We start from the raw sequence: 22,561 nt of genomic DNA, 5'->3' as shown, positions 1-22,561 counted from the left end.
CGTCCATTCAGTCCAGTAAGTCATCTGACCCTTCCTCATCCCCACTCCCTGAGGTAAAAACAGAACATCACGTTCCGGTCAACACCTCTGGGCACCAATCAGCAAAGAGCGAAGCAGCCGGGGTGATGCTGTCAAGTACCGGAAACTATAGCGACACGGAGACCCGCCAATCGGAGCCAGTGAAGGCGCCATGACAGGGTGAGGCCATGGCAATGGCCCTGCGGCCAGTGTCCAGACTCACGAGCGCCTGAGGGAAAGGAGAGGCTCATTGAAGGAGGACAGGCACCAGCTTCTAAGCCTGAAGGGCCACGAAGAGGACGTTCTGGCCGCCGAAGCCCTCAGGCCCTAGGTGTCTGGGAGGGAGCCTGGAGGCACGGCTGGGACAGCCCCCCACGCCAACATGCTGGGAGCCCACGGCCCCCTGCTCTGTCCCGCTGCCCCCCGAGGTCTGGGAGCTGCCCTGGCCTCCTCACCGTGCGCCAGGCGGCCCCGTGACTGTGCGCAGAGCTGTGTAGAGAGCTGGCGTCCACTCAGCCACCCACGCCTGCTGGGCCCGGCGCCACGCCAGGCGGTCATGCATTTCCTCCCCACTTGGGCTGGCTGAAGCGGCAGGCCGCACTGCTGGAGCCCTCTGCCCGCTCGACCCTCATTCCAGGCCCCACGAGCCTCCCCAGGGTCTCCACCAGGCGGAGGCGTTCGCCTGCCAAGGGATGCGGTGCCAGGGGCGCCAAACCAGCCGCCCCCGGTTCCTCTCGCTGCACGCCCCGCCCACTGGAGACATTCCCACTTGCCTTGCCTGCCATACCTGCCTCGCCGATGGCAAAGGCCAGAGAGGCCGGGAAGGAGAGCCGGGCTGCAGAGGAGTTCGCGAAGCGAGCTGGAAGGAACGAGCAGGCAGGCCCAGGGCCAGCCCTGCTGCCACTCAGCCACTGCAGGGCCAGACGCTTTTGGAATCCTCTCCTCTCTCCCTCCCCTACTCCCGCCGACCTCTGCCACACCCCCTAGTGCAGAGCTGGGGGGCTCTCCTGCTTCTCACCGAGGAGCCTGGTGCAGCTGAGCTACTGGGTCTCTTCTGACCCCCCTGGGCTAGGGCCTTAGGTACAAATGCCAGCTGTGCAGGCCACCGTCAACAGCATCGGTCCCCGTCCTGCTTGCGGCCCACCTCACAGAGGTGACCCCAAGACTGCAGCTGGACTGCCTCACGCAGAGCACCCACCTGCCCCCACCGGAGCCCTTGGTCTCCACAGCAGCTGTTGCTTTACCTGTGCACCCCTTCACCTGAACTGTGAGCCCCCCTGAGTCTCCTGAGGACCCGGCACGGCACACAGCCAGTGTTTGCTGAGGGAGGGAGTGAGTGAAAGTGACAGAGACAGAGGGCGGGAGAGCGAGGCTGCATTCTGACACTGCTCTGGTTTGCTCCGAGTCAGACTTCTTGGGTTAAAATAATTCTGGCTCCAGCACACGCTAGTTCTGTGACCTTGGCCACATTACATAACCTCTCTGGGCCTCGGTCTTCTCATTTGTAAAAAGGAGATAATAATAGTAACTGCCACATAAAGTAATTATGAGGATTAAATGAGATAATGTGATGAAGTGCTTATAACAGAGCCCGGCACAGAGTAAGCCCTCGATACATGTTGTTATCATTATTAATTAATGTCCTCCAGCCTTATCTGACACCACCTCCCTGGACAAGCATTATGGCCATTGCCAAGTCCTCAGTTTGCTCTCGGGGAGCACTCTGGTGGCTGGAGAATGTACACTAGAAGCAAGTAACTTCTGACGTTTCAGGGCTTGTCCCAACCCTGCCACTTCCTAACCCTGTATCCTTGAGCGGAGTGCTCTGAGCTTCAGAGTCCTCATCGAGAAAACATGGTCACGTGAGTCTTAACCTCAGAGAGAGGCTGGGAGGAAGAAGTGAGGTGCACGAGGTACGAAGTGGGCAGTCAGACTAGCTGCTGTCAGAGACCATCCAAGCCGCCTGGATGGTGGACAGCAATCTGCCGGGGAGTAGCTGGGAGGCTGGCTGGGCTGTGACAAGGAGTGGGGCTCTAGCAAGGGCGTGCGCGGCAGGGTGGCTCCAGGAAGAACTGAGGGATGTGTCCACATGTCCAGCGTGCCCTACCTTCTAGCCTCTTGTAAGGGCCATGGCCCTTCCGGTTTACTGCCCCTTTCCTGCAAAGCAGCACCCGGCATTCCTTTAGCACCACTGTGGTAGAAACTTCTCTTGGGACGGTTAAGTGGCCTTTCCGATGCTCAAAATCAAGGCATAGAGAGCTGGGGTTCCCCCTGAGGGCTCCCACCCCACCGCAAATGCTGCCATCACCTCTTTGAGGGCAGGCATGCAGCTCACCCGCTTCGCAACCTGCAGCGCAGAGCCCCGTGTCCTGTATAAAGGTATCCAGAATTTAAGTCAGTGTTGGAATGACTTAGCCACCAGCAGGGCAGAGAGGGAAGCGGGAGGGAGCGAGCACCTTCTGCGGCTTCAACCACATTCCCGTGTTGCCTTCAGTGCGTGATGTGCATTCTCTTCCAGGACCTCACATGGCCGGATGCAACTGGGCAAAAGCCTCTTCCACTCAACAACATCAACATCATCATCACGGCAATGGACAATCGTTAAGAGCCAAGTATGTGTCAGGCCCCATGTTGAGCCCAATAAGGTGGGTACTATCATTATTCCCATTTTATCTGAGGTCAAGAGAGTAACTCATCCACAGTCCCACGACTAATAGGGGTAGAATGGGATTTCTGGGACTTGACCCCGGGGATGATGGAATTCAGAGCCCACACCTGTAGGCGCTGGGTTAGCCTGATTCTCGAGGGCAGGTCAACTGGGAACCACGGCTACTGAAGCCGGGCAATTGCTTCTCCCTACAGACAGCACAGCCCTGCCCAGGGTCATCCTCCTGTAACGGGGAAGACAGAGATATGAAAACAGATCCTGGGACTTCCCTGGTGGCGCAGTGGTTAAGAATCCACCTGCCAGTGCAGGGGACATGGGTTCGAGCCCTGGTCTGGGAAGATCTCACATGCTGCAGAGCAACTATGCCCATGCGCCACAATTACTGAGCCTGCGCTCTAGAGCCCGCAAGCCACAACTACTGAGCCCGTGTGCCACAACTACTGAAGCCCGCGTGCCTAAGAGCCTGTGCTCTGCAACAGGAGAAGCCATCACAGTGAGAAGCCCGCGCACCGCAACGAAGAGTAGCTCCTGCTTGCCGCAACTAGAGAAAGCCCGCGCGCAACGAAGACCCAATGCAGCCAAAAATAAATAAAATTAAAAACATGCCTCTTATTAAAAAAAAAAAAAGCAAATCCTGACAAAGACTCTGGATAATAGATACATAACATTTCATTGAATATTCATCTCTATTAAGTGGGCCCTAGTACCTTCAATTTATAGTGGTGGAGACCGATGCTCAGAAAAGATAAGGACCTTGCAGGGCTGTCAGCCCTCAATGCCTGGATGCTCCCAGGGCCACCAGCTGTGCCTGGGAGAGTCATGGGAGACGTCTCAGAGGTGGTGACCCTGAGGAAGGGAAAGGGGGCAGCACAGCAACCGGGGGGATTGGGTGCTAGAGTCCAGCTGAATAAGGCTTGGGCCCCTAGACAGGGGTCCTGGTAGGGCTGGCACTATTGCTGCCAGAGGTGGCAAAGGCCCCACACATGGGACTTAAGCTCCAAGCGGTGGCACATCCTCGTTGGTGGAGAATGCCAATTAGGTATTACAGAATCAGGCCCAAAGCTTCCTTCAACATCTTCTAATCCAACAGTATCTTCTAATCAAACTTATGATTAAAAATGTTTTATCTTGAAATGTTGTAGATATTCAAAAAGGTTTAACATGATGTGTTACTGAGTAATAAAAAGGAATGACATACTGGCACATGCTACAATATGGATGAACCTTGAAAACATTACACTAGATCCAAAGAAAAGAAAATAGATTAGTGGCTCTCTGGGGCTGGGAAGGTTGGGGTCATGGAGGATGACTGCTAAAGGGTACGGGGTTTCTTTCTGAGGTCATAAAAATGTTCTAAAATTGACTATGGTGAGGGTTGCATATCTCTGTGAATATACTAGAAACCACTGAATTGTATACTTTAAATAGATGAATTGTATATGTGAATTATATCTTTAAAAAGGTTTACAAAAAAATATAATGAACCTGGCATACCCACCATCCAGCTTAATCGTTACCAATACAGCCAACCCCCCAGGACCCCAACCTCTACCTCCTCCTCGCCCCCCTCCACTGAGTTTGATGTTCATCACTCCTCTCCCACGCATTTCTTTACATACTTATTACTTATGCATATACTCCCTGAGCAATGTATGGTGTTGTTTTATATGTCTCTAATTTTACATAAATGAATTATATTGTAAATATTCTCTTCTCATTTGCTTTCTCCCTCAATAGGATGAGATTCATCTATGGCATTGCTTGGTCTGGAGGTCAAGTACATCCGTGCTCACTGTGTAAGGTATTTCACTGATGAAAGTACTGCAATTTGTGTCTCCACTCTGCTCCTGACAAACATTTAGGTTTTCTTTTCCTTTTGTCAGTAGCACACACAGTGCAGAGGTGGACACCCTTCCCTCTCTTAAGCACGTGGGAGTGTTTCTCTAGGATGTGGCTGGGAGGGGGGCAGCTCTCCACACTTGACCAGATTCTGCCAAATTGTTCTTCAAAGGCGTTGAGCTCTCTTTACCAGCGAGGAAACTGAGGCCCAGAGAGAGGGCAGTGACCTGCTCAGAGTCCTCAGGGTCTGGGATCGTTTCCCAGTCCCGGGCCCTTCCGGGCACAGCACACTGCCTGTCCGGAACCCTCCATTTCCTTATTTTTATTTTCTCTACAAATCTCTGCGACCACCCGGGTGGGTGTTATCAGAGCCGATCTAGGAGAAACACATTATCAGCGACGTCCAGGAGGGCTGGGGATCTGGAAGTGCTTTCCAGGGGAAATGGGGAAGAAATTAACTTTAGAGAATTCCCCAGGCAGCTCTAAAACTCCAAGCTGAGGACCTTGAGAGGAGAGGCGCTTCCAGGGGCAGATGGGGGCAGTGTTTTCTTTGGGGGCGGCACCTAGCTCCCAGCTCTATGGCCGTTCCCTGACCCTTCCCTTTCCATGAGGGCCGGAAGCTTCCTTACAGTCAGGTGCCCTCTCCAAAGGCAACAGCCAGCTCCTCTTCTGGGGAAAGCTGGGGCTGAAATGGGCCATAAATGCTCCAGGACGTGCCTTCATTTGGAGCCCAGGGTGCAAACTTTATTGACTAGTTGTCTGATTTCTAAAGCACAAGGTCCCCGCTCTGGTTTGACTGTGGCTCCCTTCACCTACAGCCTCTCCATCCAAATGCCATCAGATGACCAGCAGCATGGGTGTCACCAGGGAGCCTGCTGGGCATGCAGAAGGGAGAATGGCAGGAGGGAGACTTGGGGGGTGGGCAGATCACATTAGGGACTTGGGCCTTTATACTAAGGGTGATAGAAAGCGCTGAAGTGCTTTTTTTTTTTTTTTTTTTGCGGTACGCGGGCCTCTCACTGCTGTGGCCTCTCCCGTTGCAGAGCACAGGCTCTGGACGCGCAGGCTCAGCGGCCATGGCTCACGGGCCCAGCCGCTCCGCGGCATGTGGGATCTTCCCGGACCAGGGCACGAACCCGCGTCCCCTGCATCAGCAGGCAGACTCTCAACCACCGCGCCACCAGGGAAGCCCATGAAGTACTTTAACTAGGGTTATGCATTAAGTTTAAAAAGACCATTCTGGCTTCGGGGTGAAGGGGTATTGGAAGAGGTCAGTTAGGGGCTATTGCAGCGAGTAAGGTGAGAGATGGTGGCAGCCTGACAAGGGTGATGGTCGTGGAGATGGAGGGAATCGGTGGAGTGGGATCCTGAGACTCAGTGGTGAAGGGGATGGGAGGGAAAAGGTGGTGTCCAGGCTGATGCCCAGGTTCCAGCCCAGGTGGGCTGATGGCACCATTCCCCAGGACTGGGAATATTGGGAAAGGGCCAGGTGTAGGGGAAAGACACTGACTTCAGCCACGTGCCTTTTGAGGATGGATGGCCTGTAACCCACCCAGGGGGAGATGTCAAGAAGGCTGCCTGGTAGGGTTTGCAGGCGGGGAAGGTTCTCCCTGGCTGGAAACCCACAAAGGCTCCTCTCACTATGTAAGTGCCTCATACTGAGGTTTGCTGTCAAGCACCTGTAGAACCTACATCAAATCATTAATGATGATGGCCAAGGAGAAACCTTCGCAGGTATATATGTCTAGGTCTGTTTTCACTTCTCATTTGAAGACAAATTACTTGTCGCAGTCCGTGGTTTTGCCTGGATTATACATTGAGCACACACCAGGCATTATGTTAACACAGTAACCGAACAGCAGAACTATGTTGGGAGAGAAGGACAGAAGGAACCGCGGGGGGATGCTGTAGCAGGCCTGGAGGGGTGAAGAGTTCATCAGGTAGAAACAGAGAACAAAGGTACCAGAACAGCATGAGTGGATGCGAACAGGTAAGACACTAGCGTATAGGCAGGACGGGTGAGCAGCCCAATTTTACTGAAGGAAAAGGAGTACAGCACGGTGGAATATTGGTCAGAGACTAAGCTAGAGAGATAAGGTGGGCTTATCATTGGGGTAGGGGGTGTATATAAGCACTAGGGAGCCATGGATGCTTTTTGAGCAGAGGAGTGGAACTGATGGAGCATAGGAGGTGCGGGAGAAGGGGACACTGATGCTGCCACAATGGGTTGGAGCCTGAGCATCTGGGAGGTCAGATGGGTCTGCAAAGGACTGCAAAGTCAGGAGAAGGAGGTGGGACGGGGGAGGGGGGAACAAAGCTGACACAGCATGTGAAAGCAGAACAAGGGAGAGTCTGACTTGAATAGGAGGGTCTCTTCCCAGACTGGTCCTCAAGGATGTGTTTTAAGGAATAGCCAAGAATGACTCAGAATTAACCCATCAATTATTTACACGTAAAGCAGTGTTTCTGAGGTACCTGAAAACAGTATTTCTTTAGTTTAAACCTCCTCCCTAAAACAACCACCAGCCCTGCAGTCCTTTTCTTCACCAATGGCACCAAAGGATACTTTGGTCTGAATTCTCCCTTTTTCTGTGTTAGCCAAGTCTGAAATAAGGAGAGCCACAAAGAAAGCGGGGCTATGGATCTGCTCTACTGCAGCCCAGTTTGGGATGGACGCTCTGGCCATAGGCTCTGCCCTTGTAAACACCATGAGACTGTTGGGGGTGAAATCTGGTGCCAGGACAAACAGGGCCATGCTAGACAAAGGAAGGACTTTAGGACATGTGGACACCAGCTCTCACCACCTACGGAAAATAACCAAGCCCGAGAGGCAGTTCCAACCTCAACACAAATAGCAGGGCATGAGAAAATAAAGCTCTGTTCACAGAATCACAGACTTTGTTGCTGGAAGGGGTTTCTCTGCCCTCTAAGCCATCCTTCACGTCATTCCTAGTTATTGCTCTAGAATATGTATTGGATCAGGTCACACTGCCACTTCCCCAAACCTCTCTGACACCACGTCATCTCCTGTGGGGTAACGAAGCCAGGGCACAGGCATAGCAGCACATTAACTCCTATCATATCAGACATCATTAAGCAATTGCCACATTTTCTGATGAGCCTGGCTGCAGCCGCAGAATCTAACTCAGCAAAGCCTTGCAGGCGGCCATTGCCAAAAAACTACCACTCTCAGGATGACAACCGCTTGCCCCCCACTGAACAGAGACAGCCAGATCTCCTCAGCCTGTCCCTTTGCTGTCTTTTTCCACCCATATTTTCCATCACTACTTCTATGCTCCAGCTTCCTCCAACTGCTTGCCACTCCTAAACAAACCTGCCTTTTTCTCACCCTCTGAGCCTCTGTCCGTGTCATGATTCACCCTGGAATGCCCTCTAGGCAGAGTTCCTCGGTATCTGTTCTCCTACCTCCCATAACAATAAAGTTGTATCTGGGCATACAGCCACCCAGCAAAAAACACTGCCTGGCCTCCCTTGGACATGGGGGGTAACCATGTGCTAAGTGCTGGTCAATGGGCTATGAGCAGAAGTGATGCATGTTTTATTTTTCTTTCCAAGTTTTGCACTTAAGGGTTTGGGCATATACTCCCCTGGGCCCCTCCCCCTTTACACTGGCCATGTGATGGTGAGAAGAGAGCAGCTGCCAGGGCCCCAGAGATGGAAGCCACATGATGGAGATGGCAGGGCCAGCCTCCCAGCCTGGACCACTGTCCTCTGGCCTGCTAAGGAAGAGACCTCCCCCTTTACCTTGTTGGAATCCCTGTGTTTGGTGGGGGTGGCGGGTGGGGTGGGGTGTCTCTGGTTTTGGGGGCAGCTGAGTCTATAACTATACGCCTTCCCACCTGCTTCCTGTTCCTTACAGCCACCCTCCAGTGCCACCTCCTCAGTGAAGTCTTCCCAGCGTCCCAGGCTCCTCTGGGATCCGCCGCACTTCGTGCACACCTCACGTTGGCAGTCCTAAACCACAGGATGGCTACTGCCCCTCCCACTAGCCAGGCTGAAGGCATCTTCTCTCCCCTCCATCCATCCTGTGGACCAGTGCTGGCGATGGCGCTCATGCCCAAACCTGACCATATCACCCCCTTGCCTTCGCTCTTGCAGTCCAGACCTCTTGGCTTGGTGGTCAGCACATGACTCTGGCCTATTCTTCGCCTTAGAGATGAGACCCAGCTTGTGAGGGGATCTGCTCCAGCGGCTCAGCTGGTCACGGCTCCCTCTGTGTGTGCAACCACGGACCGTCCTGCCTGATGCCCACCCCGCCCAGCCCCAGCGTGGCGGGCCTGAAGTAGCTGCTTCCTTGCCGACTGGAGCCTATATTGTCCTGCTCCTCGTTTGTTACTGAGAACAGGGACAGAGGATGGGGAGTTTCCCTGATCTGTGTATTCTTCTCAAGTGGCCTAGAAAGTCCCACAGCCTGTATATGTCTTCCCAGGCCCTTCTCCTGTCCCACCAGGCCAAACGCTTTGCAAATGGCCCACACCTATTCCTCTGAACTTCTGGCCACTGTGACCCTTCTAACAAGGCCCGACCTTTGGCATCCCATCCCAGGGCTGCAGGCCCATCCCTCCCTTGGCAAACAGTGCATGCAGCCCAGAAGCAGGATGCAGTCAGATCTCAGCTAGTAGATGGCTATTTTGGGACAGGGAGGATCCTGGGAGGATGCTGGCGAGGTCAGAGTAGGAAGGGAAAGAGGTGGGTTTTCTGCCCACGATTATGTGTCCCAAGCCTTCTGGATGCTGCCCAGGGGCCCGAGGCTGCCACAAGGAAGAACACACCCACCACAGGGCTCCAGCCGTGGCCCGGCTGGCTGCAGAGGAAAACTGGGGGCAGGCACAGGTCTGGGGCTCTAGGTTCCAAATCCAGTGGCCACAGTGAGACGGAAGAGTGTGTGTTTATTTGCTGTGTCCTAACAGCAAGTGATTTCAGCACCAGGCAAGAGTCAGAGCTGTCTCGGAGGTGGAGAGGCTTCAAAAGCCAACCGGAGGTCAGATGGAGAACACCGGAAAGCTTCCAATCACCCAGCAATGATTATTGATGATAATTTGTTGAACATTCATTGAGGATCTACTATGTGTGGCGCACAATATGAGGCGCTGGCCAGAAAAAGAGTGAATAATGCTTTGCGGCACTTTACAGTCGTGTAAGTCTTTCTGCAAGCATCAGGAGCCTTAAAATGGTTCATAAAGTGGTTTATAAACTCTGACCCTAAGCAAATAATCGCAGATGCATGATTCACGTACAAGGATGAGAGTGGTGTTTTACTGACTTTGGGGACCGCAGACATTTCAGAATGCCAGAACTCCACTGCGCCTGTTTCCAGCGTTCCAGAGAAGGTCATCCATCAATGTCAAGTGCTCAGTACTGTGCCTGGTACAGAGTGGGTGCCCAGGGAGGGGCAGGGGCAGTGACCGCTGTTACTCAGCACAAGGTTGGCAGCCATGTGGCCCAGGCCTTAGTGTGGAGGAGGTACCTTTACCACGGGGTGCGAAGCCTCAGGTTGGGCAGAGGGGGCAGGTTCAGGGACCCAGCAGGACTCAGCCCATCCTAGGAGATGCATTTTACTCTGTCATTCTGCTGTCTGAGACACCTCTGTGCAGCCCTCCAGTCCTTCCCTGCTGACTCTGCAAAACGCTGGAGAGCATCTTACTCTCCTTCTGATTTTGCCTCAGTTTGGGGCCTCTATATTCTCCCGGTGTTGCTCACCTGGCTCCGAGCTATATATTTCGGGCCAAACTGCCCTCTGGGGAATTCTCCAACACTCGGGACACCCCTCGCAGGTTCCCCTGCTCACTCTCCTCCCATCTCCTGGCCAACTCAGTCCCTGCTGGTGGCCCTTCGCACAGAGGACCAGTGTCAAGCCCTTCTTCCCCCCCAGCACCTCCGAGCATCCTTCCTCTCCACGACCTCTGAGCGGCTCATACTGCTTCACAGCTTCCTCCTTGCCATCCAAGAGCTGAAGCACCCTTCCAGTCCTTCCTCCCTCCTGCCACATCCCTTCCTAGCTCTCAGCCTCCCAGGACCATCCGAGTCAGACTCTCCCAAGCACTAAATGGATACCTATTGGTAGGCCCCCACTTTAATGGAGGCAGGACATGAGAAACCCAATCAGGCGGGGAAGGGAGAAGGACGAGCCTGTCTGCCCGTAAATGTGCCCCCGACACCAGGACACAGTGTTTGATAAGGATTTCAGTGCATCTTTAAAGTGCAAGAGGAATCGAGGAGAAAAACAAAAAAAATAACAGTAGTGCTCACTAGGAATCAGGGAAGTACTAAGTACTCTCTATGAGGACCTCACTGAACCTCTGCCACATACCTGCAAGGTGGGTATTATCCTCATTTCTCAGACGAGGCCACCGGGGCAGAGAGAGGTTAAATAACTCTCTGAAGGTCACACAGCTGGTAAACGTCAGAGCTGGAATTCAAACCTAGATCTTCCATGGTTCCAAGTCTCCTGCCCTTCACCAGCATTCTATACTTCAAGCAAGAACAATTGCAACTGACCAAGAGCTACGAGGACGATAGACACGGTGGTTTGAAACGCGGGCTGCCCCAGAAACCCTGATGCACACAGTTGCTCTGCCCAGGCCCCGTCAACACACCCTCACCTTCATCTCATCTCATTAATCCTGGCATTCTTTCCCCAAAAGCCATCACAGATCCCATGGCTCAATCTCTGGGACCCCAAGGGAGGGAGGGAGCTTCCCAGGGCTCCTGGACACCCTTTTAATTAACCCAGATGACCCTCTTCTGCCCGAGGCCAGCTGAATCCCGTCACGGTCTCACCAGCTCCCGTGGCACCTGAACTGTGACTCAGCCCACTCACTCTCCAGTGAATGTGGTCCCTCCATTTCCCACGTGTTCAGCATCTGTCGGCCTCTCGTCCCTGGCTTGGGGACCCTGAGTGGGCGCTCCTAGGGCTCCTCGGCCTCTGTGTCCAGTGGAGTGTCCTGCCACAGCGGGCATCCAGGGCCACGCTCTGAGCTGGCAGCGGCCTGGAGCAGGGCAAACCCTCGGCGGCTCCTTGGGAGTGGTACCTTGCTCCACACCCTGTTTCAGCTTCCTCCCTCAGCCCCAAAGGAGTGCAACCCATTCCCATGACTCATGGCAACGGTGAAACTTGCCCATCTGTCGTTCTTGTAGCTTAATAATGATGGTGGGTAACTTAGAAAACCATGACTTCTCAATATTACTAACTGCAGACAATGCAGTTAAACCTCTGTGCTCGGGACCCAGGCCACAGCTGGGACTGAATGAGCAGATGTGGTAAGGAGGCGGCCACACAGCACAGGGGAAGGGCACTGGAACACATCCTCGGTAGGGAGCTGCCCATACAGGGTAGGAAACTGCAAAGGCAGACTCGGAATCCATCAGCTTGATCACACCATATCACCCAGCAACCTTAAGCTTGTTTGTGTGTGTGTGTGGCCTAGATACCAGACGGTGAACACACAGGCCCCTAAGCCACCTCGCTGGGGCAAGGTTTTGCAATTTCAGGGTAATTCATTCATTTGGGTAACAAGCGCTTCTGAACCGACTATGTGCCAGGAGCGAGAGGCACAGTGGGGGGCTTCTCTTCAACTCCACGTAACACCTCACAAGTTGCCACACCCATTATCTTGCCTGATTTCACAGCCCGGTGTGCACAGTACCTGGCCCATAGAAGAGTTGATGAATAAATGAAAGATTGAATAAGCAAAGGAATGATGGATGGGGGATGGGGCCAATCAATCGGTACATGGAGGGTGAACATCAAGGACACTGTCATTTCCATCTTCCAAATGAAAAGTGACGCTCTGAACAGGGTATGGCATGGCCACTGAGAGGGCCTCTGGTGTGTGTCCCCATCCTTGTCACCCCTTCGCAGGGCTCCTTACCTGGCGGGCAGTGACACCCTGGAGACGTCTTCGGGGTCTCCCGGCGCCTCCGTGAGTGGAGCTTCCATTTCTGCACAAGGAGACAGAGAAGAGCAGTCACTGAGAGTTGTAAACACCAAGTTCTGGAAAGCGGCTGGGGGCTGGGGGGGTGGAAGGGAGAGGGGGCGGGGGAGAGGGGCCGCCCGGGGGGGCTGGCAGGGGGACTGGTCCTGGATCAAAGGCTGGCCACCGGGCATCTGGATAATAAGAAGCAGACGGAGAGGTCCCGTCTTGGTAACCTCGGGGTCTGATGTCTTCAGAGAGCTCTGAAGGAAATTAACTCGAGCACAGGACCCTATAAAGGAGTGTGGCCTTCCTGCAGCTCACGGGCACAACGACCTGCTCTTCTTGGCTCTCTGCTAATTGTTTCCTGTCTAGCTCTGGGCACCTATGGATCCCGGGGGCAGGGACAGTGACCTCTTTCCTTCCGGTGTTGCTCACAGAGCCAGGTACAGGCAGGCCCTCTGTCCCTCCATCAGAGCCCTTTCTCACCAGCCTGCCTATCCTTGGGCCAATCTGGAAGGCCCCAAAGATGTGGCAACAAGAAGACTGAGACGCCTGCCCTCAAGGAGCTGCCACATCCGTGGAGATGAACCGATGACAGGTACACGCCTGCCAGCCCGGACACCTGGAAAGGGCAGGGCGCTGAGCGCTGAGCGCCTCGGTCCTCACCATCACCGAGGGAGGGGATTGCGGGGTGAGGTGGGGGGAAGACAGAGATTAACAGGTGTGCCTCTGGGTCAGACCTCCTGGGATCCTAGCAGTTCTTGGCTCCTGAGCTGATAACAGTCCTGACCTTATTGGTTACTGAGAGGATCAAAGAAGTTGGTGCGTAGAAAGAAAGGTGCCCAGGAGGCATCAATAAATGTTAGCTATTATTACACTCATTTTATAGGTGAGGGACCTGGGCACAGAGAAGAGACTAACCTGGCCGAGGTCACAGGGGAGGAAGGCTGAGATCTGGACCCCCTCTCTCTGAAGCTAGTGCTGCAGTTAGAAGCTGGTGGTCCCAGAGCCAAATTGGCCTTTAGATGTTTTTTGTTTTTGTTTTTTTTTTTTGGCGGTACGCGGGCCTCTCACTGCTGTGGCCTCTCCCGTTGCGGAGCACAGGCTCCAGACACGCAGGCTCAGCAGCCATGGCTCATGGGCCCAGCTGCTCCGCGGCATGTGGGATCTTCCCGGACCGGGGCACGAACCCGCGTCCCCTGCATCGGCAGGCGGACTCTCAACCACTGTGCCACCAGGGAAGCCCTAGATGTATTTTTATTTGGCTCCCCCAGTGATTTTTTTTTTCATTGAATTTGTCCCCAGTGTTTTGAAGAGGCTGATTTCACATGAAAGTCTGTGTTTCTAACTTCTCTTGAAAAACTGGAAGATCTGGGCCCATGGGGCCTGTACTGTGTGGCTGGCTGTGACTGGCTCTCCTGTGCACTGTGGTCCCCACCCTGACCTGTCAACCGGTTAGGAGGCCGGCTGGCTCCCCGCAAGCATTTCCCCAGCACATGGCTTCCCACTACTGTGGAGTTCTGCCACTCAGGATGAAAGGTAAAGGAAGTCACGTGGAAGGTGTCATAGGACTTGGTGTCACCTCTGGTTTGGCAGTGGAGAGGGAAGGTCAGGAAAGCTTCCTGAGGAGTCACATCAAACTAGTGTCTGCTGAGCACCCACTGTGTACTGGCGCTAAGCTGGGTGCGCTTACAGGGAATCACATCTATTTTTCATAATCAAACTCTAAGGTAGGTTAAATAGTGACCTCATTTCTTGCCGAAGGAAAGTGAGGCTCAGAGAGGCTGAGTGACTTGCCCAAGGTCATACAACCAGTATGTGGTGGATGTGGGATGAGAACTCAGGCCTTTTGATATAAAGTCTACTCCATCCTGCTGGAGAAGGGTGTGTACCAACCCCCCTGGAAGAGGGAGCTCAGCCATTGTGTGTGTGTGCCTGTGTGCGTGCGTGTGTGTGTGTGTGTGTCTGTGTGTGTGTGTGTGTTGGGGGAGGGGCAGATCGACAGTGTTGAGGGGAGAGCAGAAGGGGGCTGGAGGTCAAAACACACAGGAGGAGGAGAAAGCGAGGAATGTCCCAAAGGGGAGACCATCACTCAGAAAGGGAGGCTGGCACACAAATACTAGGTGGATGACTATCGAGGTGGGCACAGAGTGGCCACCGGGCAAACCAAGGACATCCCAGGACAAGGTCTGGTGGAAGGCCCTGTGATGCCCAGCTCTGAGCCTAGCTCACTAGTACCACTTTCCAAGGAAGGGACTGTACATACCTGCTTCCACATCCCTTCCCACCAACAACCTGTGGGCTCTTCAAGGGGCTTATTTGACAGTGGAGGAGACAGACAATGAATAGAGAAACAAATGAATATATAACCCAGGCAGCAATAAGCACTACAGAGAAAAATAAAGCAGGGTAAGGGGAACGGAGAGTGACGGAAGGTGGTATTTTAAACTCGGGGGTCAGGGAAGTTCTCTCTGTGCAGGGGACGTTTGAGCAGAGAGCTGGCAGAAGTAAGGAAATGAGTCGTGGAGAGATGTGGAGGAAGTGTGTTCCAGGCAGAAGGAACAGCAGAAGTGAAGGTTCAGAGACGGGACTGTGTGCCGAGTGTTTGAGGAGGAGAATAGGGGACAGTGTGCCAGGAGGGACTCGGGTGAGGAAGGAAGGATGGGCAGAGACTTTGAATTTAGCAGCACACAGATTCCTGACATGTCCATGGCTTACTGACAGCCATAAAAATCTAGAGCTAGTACAGATGCTGTGGTGAGCCATCCGGGTCTCCCAGTCAGGAGAGGGTCAGGACTCACCCTTAGTGCCAGGTATGCTGGCTGCTGACGGCTGAGCTCCTCTCTAGGAACCACTCTCACCTTAAGCGGTTGCCTTGACCAGGGTCACATCCACTCCCCCGGCAACCCGCATCCAATTACTCATAGACACCGTCTGGTCCCTAGGCCTCAATTCAGGATGAGCTGCAGAGCCCCACGGCACCAGCTGAGGCCTCTGTCGTGACCGCGTCACGGCTCAACCCTCTGCCCACCCTGCCTCCCTCGCCCTCTCCAATGTTGATCCGATAAGCCTCTTGCTCACAAACCTCTGCTTCAGGCAAACCTGGAGTGACTTCCACATTCCCTGAGCCTTCACTTGACCCTCACCGGCGCCCTGTGCAATAGGCAGGCCACAAATCAGCCCCAGTTTACAATAAAGGAAACTGAGACTCAGAGAGCGAAGGGGAATTGCCTTGAACAGGTAAGCCACAGAGAGCTTAAATTCCAGGTCTTCCACCTTCAAGTTCGGTATTTTTGTTCAATTCATCCCATATACATGGAGCTCCTACTAACTGAGAGACTGCAAAATGGAGAACAAGACACCATCCCCATCGGCAAAGGGGCTTGCGCCTCACGTGGGAGAAGCACGTTGAGAAGTGTCCAGCTGACTGCAGACTCTGAATGCTGAGTGGGTGATGGGGGCCTGTGTGCCCAGGTAAGGGTCCAGACCGAAGGAGCCAAGCAAGGGTTTGAAGCAGAGGAGGCACATGGTCAAATTTGGCTGGTATAAGGGCCCTCCAGCAGCATGCTGAGAACAGACAAGGACAGTGAGAAGGTTGGAGGCTGAGGCTCCTCTCTGAAGGCTGTCAGTCACCCATCCAACCAAGAGATGCTGGTGGTCCAGGCTACGGCCTGGCAGCACGACGGAGAGAGGCGGGCGACGGAAAGGGGTACGCACGAGGAAAAATGGACAGAGCATGGGGTGGACTTGGTGAGGGGGTAGGGTCCGGGCTCTGCTGTGGGTGGCCGAGATGCCCCCATGGAGAAAGGACAGGGGCGAGGGCAGGCTTGTGGAAGGTGATGACTTTGGTTGAGGACAAGCTGAGTTAGTGGAAGGGTCCAGGTGGGAGGGGCACATGTGGCTCCAGCACTCAGGAAAGAGGCCTGGGTGAGAAAGGTAGATGCGGAAATCAGGAGCATCCATCAGGAGGGGCAGGAGACATGTGAGGGGGCAAAGCCACCGGGGACACAGAGGTGTGAAACTGGCTACGTTCAGGGTGTGGGTGTGTTCTCTCGGCCCGCCCAGTGTTTATCTTTGAAAAGCATTAAATCGGAACATCATCGCAGCCCTTTGAGAGTCTGGGCCTCAGCCCCACCCACTGACCCTCGTCTGCAGCTCATTCCTTCTAATACTCAACCCCAGGGATCCTTCCAGCCCCTGGTCCTTCAATCCATGGGTCCTTTCACCTTTCCACTGTTCCTCGCCTGCCATGTTTCACTTCCCTCCTTCTCAGCTCTAATTCTGTGGCCAGTGACTATAATCACTCCCCAGGCTCCACCCTCGGCTGTCTTGATGCCCTTCCCCTTCAGCACATGCTCTGGGCCAAGCCACAAACCTGGCAGATGCAACGTTTCCACCTACCCCACTCCGGCACCCAAGCAGCAGATGAAGCTGGGGAAAGCGCCCAGCCTTGCTGACCGGCCTCACTTCATTCATGATCATTATCTCAGAGGAAAGCCCAGCAAGCATACCCCAGTCCCTCCATCTCACTGTCCTAGTAGTTCTCACACCTTCTGTCTCCCCAACCCCAATGTCACTGTCACCTGATGACCGCGAAAACAGAAGCAACAGAAGAGCCCTTCCAGAGGCTCCCGCCCCGAGGCACACCTGCCCACCTGCATCTGTGCTCTCAGGTTAGGCCAACCCTCCACCAGCACGCAGGCAAGTCCCCCCCTCCCGCCCTTATCCTGGGTCACTTACACCGGGGGTCAGCAAAGGTTTTCTGTGAAGGGCCAGCTAGTAAATATTTTAGGCTGTGTGAGCCATATGATCTCTGTCACAACCATTCAGCTCTACTGTCGTAGGCGAAAAGCAGAATAAGCACGGCTGTGTTCCCATAAAAACATACTTACAAAAACAGCCTTCCAGTGGGATTTAGTGGTCGCTTGCCCACCCCTGATGCAATCTTTATGCAAACATGCTGCTCTTCCTCCCACCATAAAAAATAAATGAAAAATCCTCATGGACTCTGTTTAACTCTTTTCCTAGAAAAACTCCCTGAAGGAGGGTGTCTCGCCTGCTCTCCCCTGGACCACTCCCACCAGGCTCTTACCCTCCCTCCACCTGGCTCGCTCTCCATGAGGCCCCCACCCCCACCCCGGTCCCTAGCGCCCTTCTGCAAAATACTTGATAGCCTTCCTCCTTGCTTTATTTTCTCCTTCAGATTCTGTTGTTGTTGGCTTATTTATATTGCTTATTGTCTCCATCCCTAGAAAGCAAGTTCCACAAGGACATGAATATTTTGATCTGTTTCATTCATTGCTATATCCTCAGTGCCTACAACATGGCCTGGCACATGGTAGGTGCGCAATAAATATTTGTTGCTTAGGAGATGTCATGTAGGTCTAGATTTCTGATCTCTCTTGTAAATGGGAAGATCCAGCAACACTGGGCTGTGGTAACAATCGGGTGGTGCTGAGTGACGGCTGCCCCTTTTAGGTGGGCATGTGCTGTCCAGCTACCCAGAGTACCACCCCACCCCCGGCCAGTCTCACCGACTTAGGTCACCAGCCTGGCCCCCTTAGGCATCAGAGTTTGAGACCCTTGGTTTGAAATCCCCAGGCTGAGGCTCAGGGCCAGGTGTAAAACTTTCTGAGGCCCTGGGGTGGACCTCCAGCGGCCCTGGACAGAAAAGCCTTCCTGCTTCACCCCTGCCGCAAGCCAGGGCCTCCTGGAATGCCCCACACAGCCAGAGCTGAAATACCACCAGCCTGATCATTGCAGCTATTAAAATGCCTGTATCAGTATCAAAGGGAAAATGCCAAGTGGCCACTTACTCTCCCCAGAGAATGCAGCTCCGGCCTGGCCTGGGGTTTAGGGCCCACTCCCTCCCCACGCTCAGCCACAGGCCTCTTAAAGGGCTCAGGCTCAACCTGGGCCCCTGTAATATGTGGGTGGGTCCAAGTTGTGGTGTGAGGAGGGAGCCCATAGCAGAGGCCAGGTGAGCTCCTCACTCCACAGCCATGACCTTGAGCCTGGCACCTGCCCTCTCGGAGAATCTGCAAAATGGGGATATTACCCACCTGCCAACCTCTTAAGTGTTGCCGTGGAAAGTGCCTTGGAAGCCATGAAGCACTTACCAGCTGGAATTATTAAATAGGAGTTAATATTAATAATAATATTCAGTAGCTACACATATAGAGCAGTATATACCAGGCACAGGGCTAAGTGCTTTAGCATTTAATAGTTAATTTTTGATATTAGTGTATGACTCCTATTAGAACCCACCTGCCCTTGGAGGCTGTGGTGGGACTCTCTTTTGGGTTAGCACAGCTGGCCCCCAAATCCTGATGAAGCATCACTCCATGCGGAGCTCGGCAATATGGATACGCGCCTGAGCTATCTTTGGGAGTGCCAGGACCTTGGGGTCTAGTCCCAGCCTCCCCACTAACTGTGTATTAAGAGAGAGATGTAACCCCTCTGGGCCTTGGTTTCCTCATCCATAAAATAGGAATACTATTAGTTATCCACTGGACCATACTGGACAGCTGGAGGGGTAAAATGAGATGAGATCAGAAAACAAAAAGAGGGGTCCAGATGTGAAGAAGGGTGAGCACCTGCTGTGCCAGCCTGTTTTTCTGAGCGGCCAGATGAAGGCTACTTCTCTCTTGAGCTGGTGCCAGGCCTGCCTCCTTCCACCTGCCACAGTGAGGCTGGCCTGGCCTCATGCACTGCTGCCGACATGTGGTCACGCTCCTCCCCCTCCTGGGAAACTCAGACCCCCTCTTCCCACAAAGGAGAGGGTGATGGAGGGTCCTGTCTACAACCCTGCCTTTTGACCACAAGAACCAGAAGTTGAAGGAAGGAGTTGCCCATTGAAATGACCATGCTGGGCAAAGCTCTGGCCCCTGTGCCAATCTGATCACAACGCTGGCACACAGTGGGTGCTCCATTCCAGCTGCTGGAGCTTTCTCATTGCCCTGTGCCATAGCTGCTACTGGGCTGGTGCCCCACTGGAGACTGAGCTGGCCCTTTGAGGGAAGGGCCTGGTCTGGTGTCTCTGAGCCACACTTGAACCAAATTACTTACTTTTAGGCCTGTCCCCCGCTAGGATCTATCCCTGTGGTCCCAGGTGGGCTTTGGCCTGGGCTTGGGCGGAATTCAGATCGATGGAGATGAGGGTGGGGGAGGGCAATCCAGGGAGAAAAGCAAAGGCACGGAGGCAGGGCCAGGGCTGCACAGTGCTGGCTCTGTGGGCCGAATCCCAGGGACTGCAGGAGAGGGACAGATGGGTTTTGTTAAGGGGACAGGCCTGTGTGTGGCTGCATGCCCCGGAGTGCAGGCAGCCGAGCCGAGTGAAATCGAAGCGGAGGAAATGGAGACGCTCAACCCACCCCCACCAGAACTGGACTTGCCCCATCTGCTCCGGGAGCCTGTGTGCTGGGGGCCGGACGGGTTGCCGTGGGGGGCCTGAGGAACTGTCTTCTCCCTCCCTCCCCCCCTCCCCGTTCTCTTTGTGCAACGGACTTGGCGTCTGACCACAGACTCCCAGGGCCATGAAACAGGGCTGGAGGATCCTCCAGATGCCACGAGCTGCCTTTGCCACCCTGCTTCACCAGAACCACGGAGAGATATTGCTCCAGGCTCTGCAGATCAGAAAATTGGGGAAGGAGGCGCCTGTCCCTGTGTGAACTTTCTAGCCTTCATATGAGAAAGTTCTTCCAGCTAAACTAAGTCTCTGCTGCTGCCAGGGAGAAAGGAGCTGGGCCCTGGACTGTGCAGACGTGGGTGGGAGCCAGGTTAGCATGGGGCCTAGGACCTCCGGTTTCAGGGGCTCGGAGGTCATCCATGGACCCAGGGCAGGATGAAGCAGGGTCCCCCGCAGTGGAGTGGGTAGGGGCTGGGGGCAAGAGTGCTGGGACGGAAATCAGAGCCTCTCCCCCACTCCCTTCCCTTCCACAAATGGGTATCGAGCACCTATGTCAGCAGAGCCACGCAAAGTGCCGGGGACCCACATGTGAGCGGAGCAGACATGGAGGCTGTCCTCATGGAGTTTACTCTCTAGGGAGGGGCACATAAGAGTCTCCAAACCACACACATCAAGGTGAAGCAGCCACTGTCATCAGAGCTCTGGCCAGCGGGGGCCAGGTGCTGAGAGCCAGTCCTGGGGTACCGACTAGGTTGGTTCTTCGTGGGGAAGTGACAGCTGATCTGACACCTGAGGATACGCAGCAACTAACCAGGGAGGGGCCCAGATACAGGGGAAACGGGCTAAGACCCGATGTAATACTGTGCTTCTAGTGAACCAGGCAGGAGTATTGCACATATTTACTCACTCAGCACTCACAGCAGCCCATTCATGAACGCGGAAACTGAGACAGAGACAGGTGAATTAACTTGCACGCAGCCAAGAAGGGCAGAGGCAGGATTTGAGCCTGGCTCTGAGCCCATGACCCTCTCTGTATGCCTGTGCCTGTGCGGGTGGGGGTGAGGGGAGATGGGCTCTTTTCGGGAGGTTGCAACATCTATTACTGGAGAGACAGGCACTGCTCAAAGCACTCATTTTAACTTTTTTTAATCCTAAGAACAACACTCATAAGATGGAGATACTCTTATCATCATCACCCCATTTTACAGAGATACAACCCAAAGCACAAAGGGGTTAAACAACTTGCCCAGTGTCACACAGCCAGTAATTAGCAGAGCTGGACTTGAACCCGGCAATCTGGCTCCAGAGTCTGTGCTCTTAGCCATGACCGTGTACAGTCATTTGGCTAGACTTCAAAAGTGAGCGGAGGAGAGCCATGAGGCTAGAGAGGGTGGCAAGGGCCCCATCCTGCAGGCCTCATGGACCATATTAGGAAGCAATAGGAAGTCTCTGTAATCAGGGAAATGTGGTGATCAAATTTAGAGTTTTTGAAAGATTACCCTGGCTGCCATGTGGATGATGAAGAGAGCAGGGCAGGGTGAACGGGGGTAAATGAGTTAGGAGGCTCCTGCCGTGGCCTGGGGTACCCAAGGGTAGGTCAGGTAGGGAGGTGCAGGCAGTGAGACAAAGAAGAAGACAGGTTTGTGGGAGGCCGACAAGGTGCAGTCAGTAGGACATGGAATCAGTGCAGTTGGACGCCAGTGCTGGGCATGCAGAGGTTCTGGGGAAGGCCAGACTTCCTGCTCAGCTTAGAGACACTGAACGTGAGGTGCTGTTAAGACATGCTGGAGGAGTGGGATGATAGGTGTAGAAGGGGTCTGGAGTTCTGACGAGATGAAGACCACACACAACGTTACAGCCAGAGCTGTCTAATCATGGAACATCCAGCTGCATACGGCAGCGATCTCCCCGTCACTGAGGGAGTGTAAGCCTGAGAATCAGGGGTGCTGTCGGGGATTCCTTTTAGCACATAAATCCTTTCTTTCTAACATTCTGAGTTCGCGGAGTGGGGAGACGCTAGAGGTGGCAGGACCACCCTCCCCTCCCATGTCACCGAGTCTCCCCCTACCCCTGGGAAACCTCAGTGCCAGCTCACAGGGAAGTCGCTAAGCCTGTCCCTGGAAAAGCCCCAGCTCATGCCCCTTTCTGCATCCCTGTCCCCAGAGGTCACCCTTCCTGTCCTGCCTTACAGGCCACCTTGTCAGAGCATGACCTGTTGCAGAAAACCTCCAAGTGATGGCTTAAGAGGCACCTTCATGGGGCATCTGCAGCATAAGAGGTGACTGCAGGTGTAAAGTCCCTTGGATGGCAGAATCCCAGGCCCTGTGACACCCTATGGGGGGAAGACGTGTCCTCTGGGGGCAGCAGGGCCTCCCCTGCTGAACTGAAAGAACAGGTAGGGGACTCCTCTGGCGGGCCAGTGGTTAAGACTCTGTGCTCCCCTTGCAAGGGGCATGGGTTCCACCCCTGGTTGGGGAACTGGGATTCTGCACGCCACGTGAAAAGAACAGGTAGGAATGAGCCTCCTGGGGGGGGGGGGGGGGGGGGGGGGGGGCAGGCAGACCAGGTGAGCTGCCCACAGCAGGAAATGCCTGAGCTAAGGAAAGACGGAGACTTCGCTTTGGACTGCGGGCATGGAGGAGGCCTGGGAGGCTGGGGATGGGTGACAGGAGAGGAAAGGGGGCTGAGGAG

The 22,561-nt window shown here is 54.2% G+C and overlaps 1 protein-coding gene across 23 annotated transcripts in view; it reads right to left on the bottom strand.

Moving 5' to 3' along the window:
- COL13A1 (collagen type XIII alpha 1 chain) overlaps positions 1-22,561 on the bottom strand; it is a 159,555-nt gene that overhangs the window by 112,120 nt on the left and 24,874 nt on the right. For all 23 annotated transcript variants that reach the window (XM_029245688.1, XM_029245689.1, XM_029245666.1 and 20 more), the window contains exon 2: positions 12,418-12,487. Coding sequence is in view for 21 of the 23 variants with exons in the window: in XM_029245666.1 (XP_029101499.1) it covers positions 12,418-12,487 (70 nt within the window). In the remaining 2 variants the exon portion in view is untranslated. The remainder of the gene's footprint in view (positions 1-12,417; positions 12,488-22,561) is intronic.

This window comes from Monodon monoceros, unplaced genomic scaffold (assembly GCF_005190385.1).
Source record: "Monodon monoceros isolate NGI ecotype Baffin Bay Population unplaced genomic scaffold, NGI_Narwhal_1 Super_Scaffold_4, whole genome shotgun sequence".
NCBI lineage: Eukaryota > Metazoa > Chordata > Mammalia > Artiodactyla > Monodontidae > Monodon > Monodon monoceros.
Note: the sequence above shows the minus strand (reverse complement) of the source record. Positions and strands in the feature narration are given on the sequence as shown.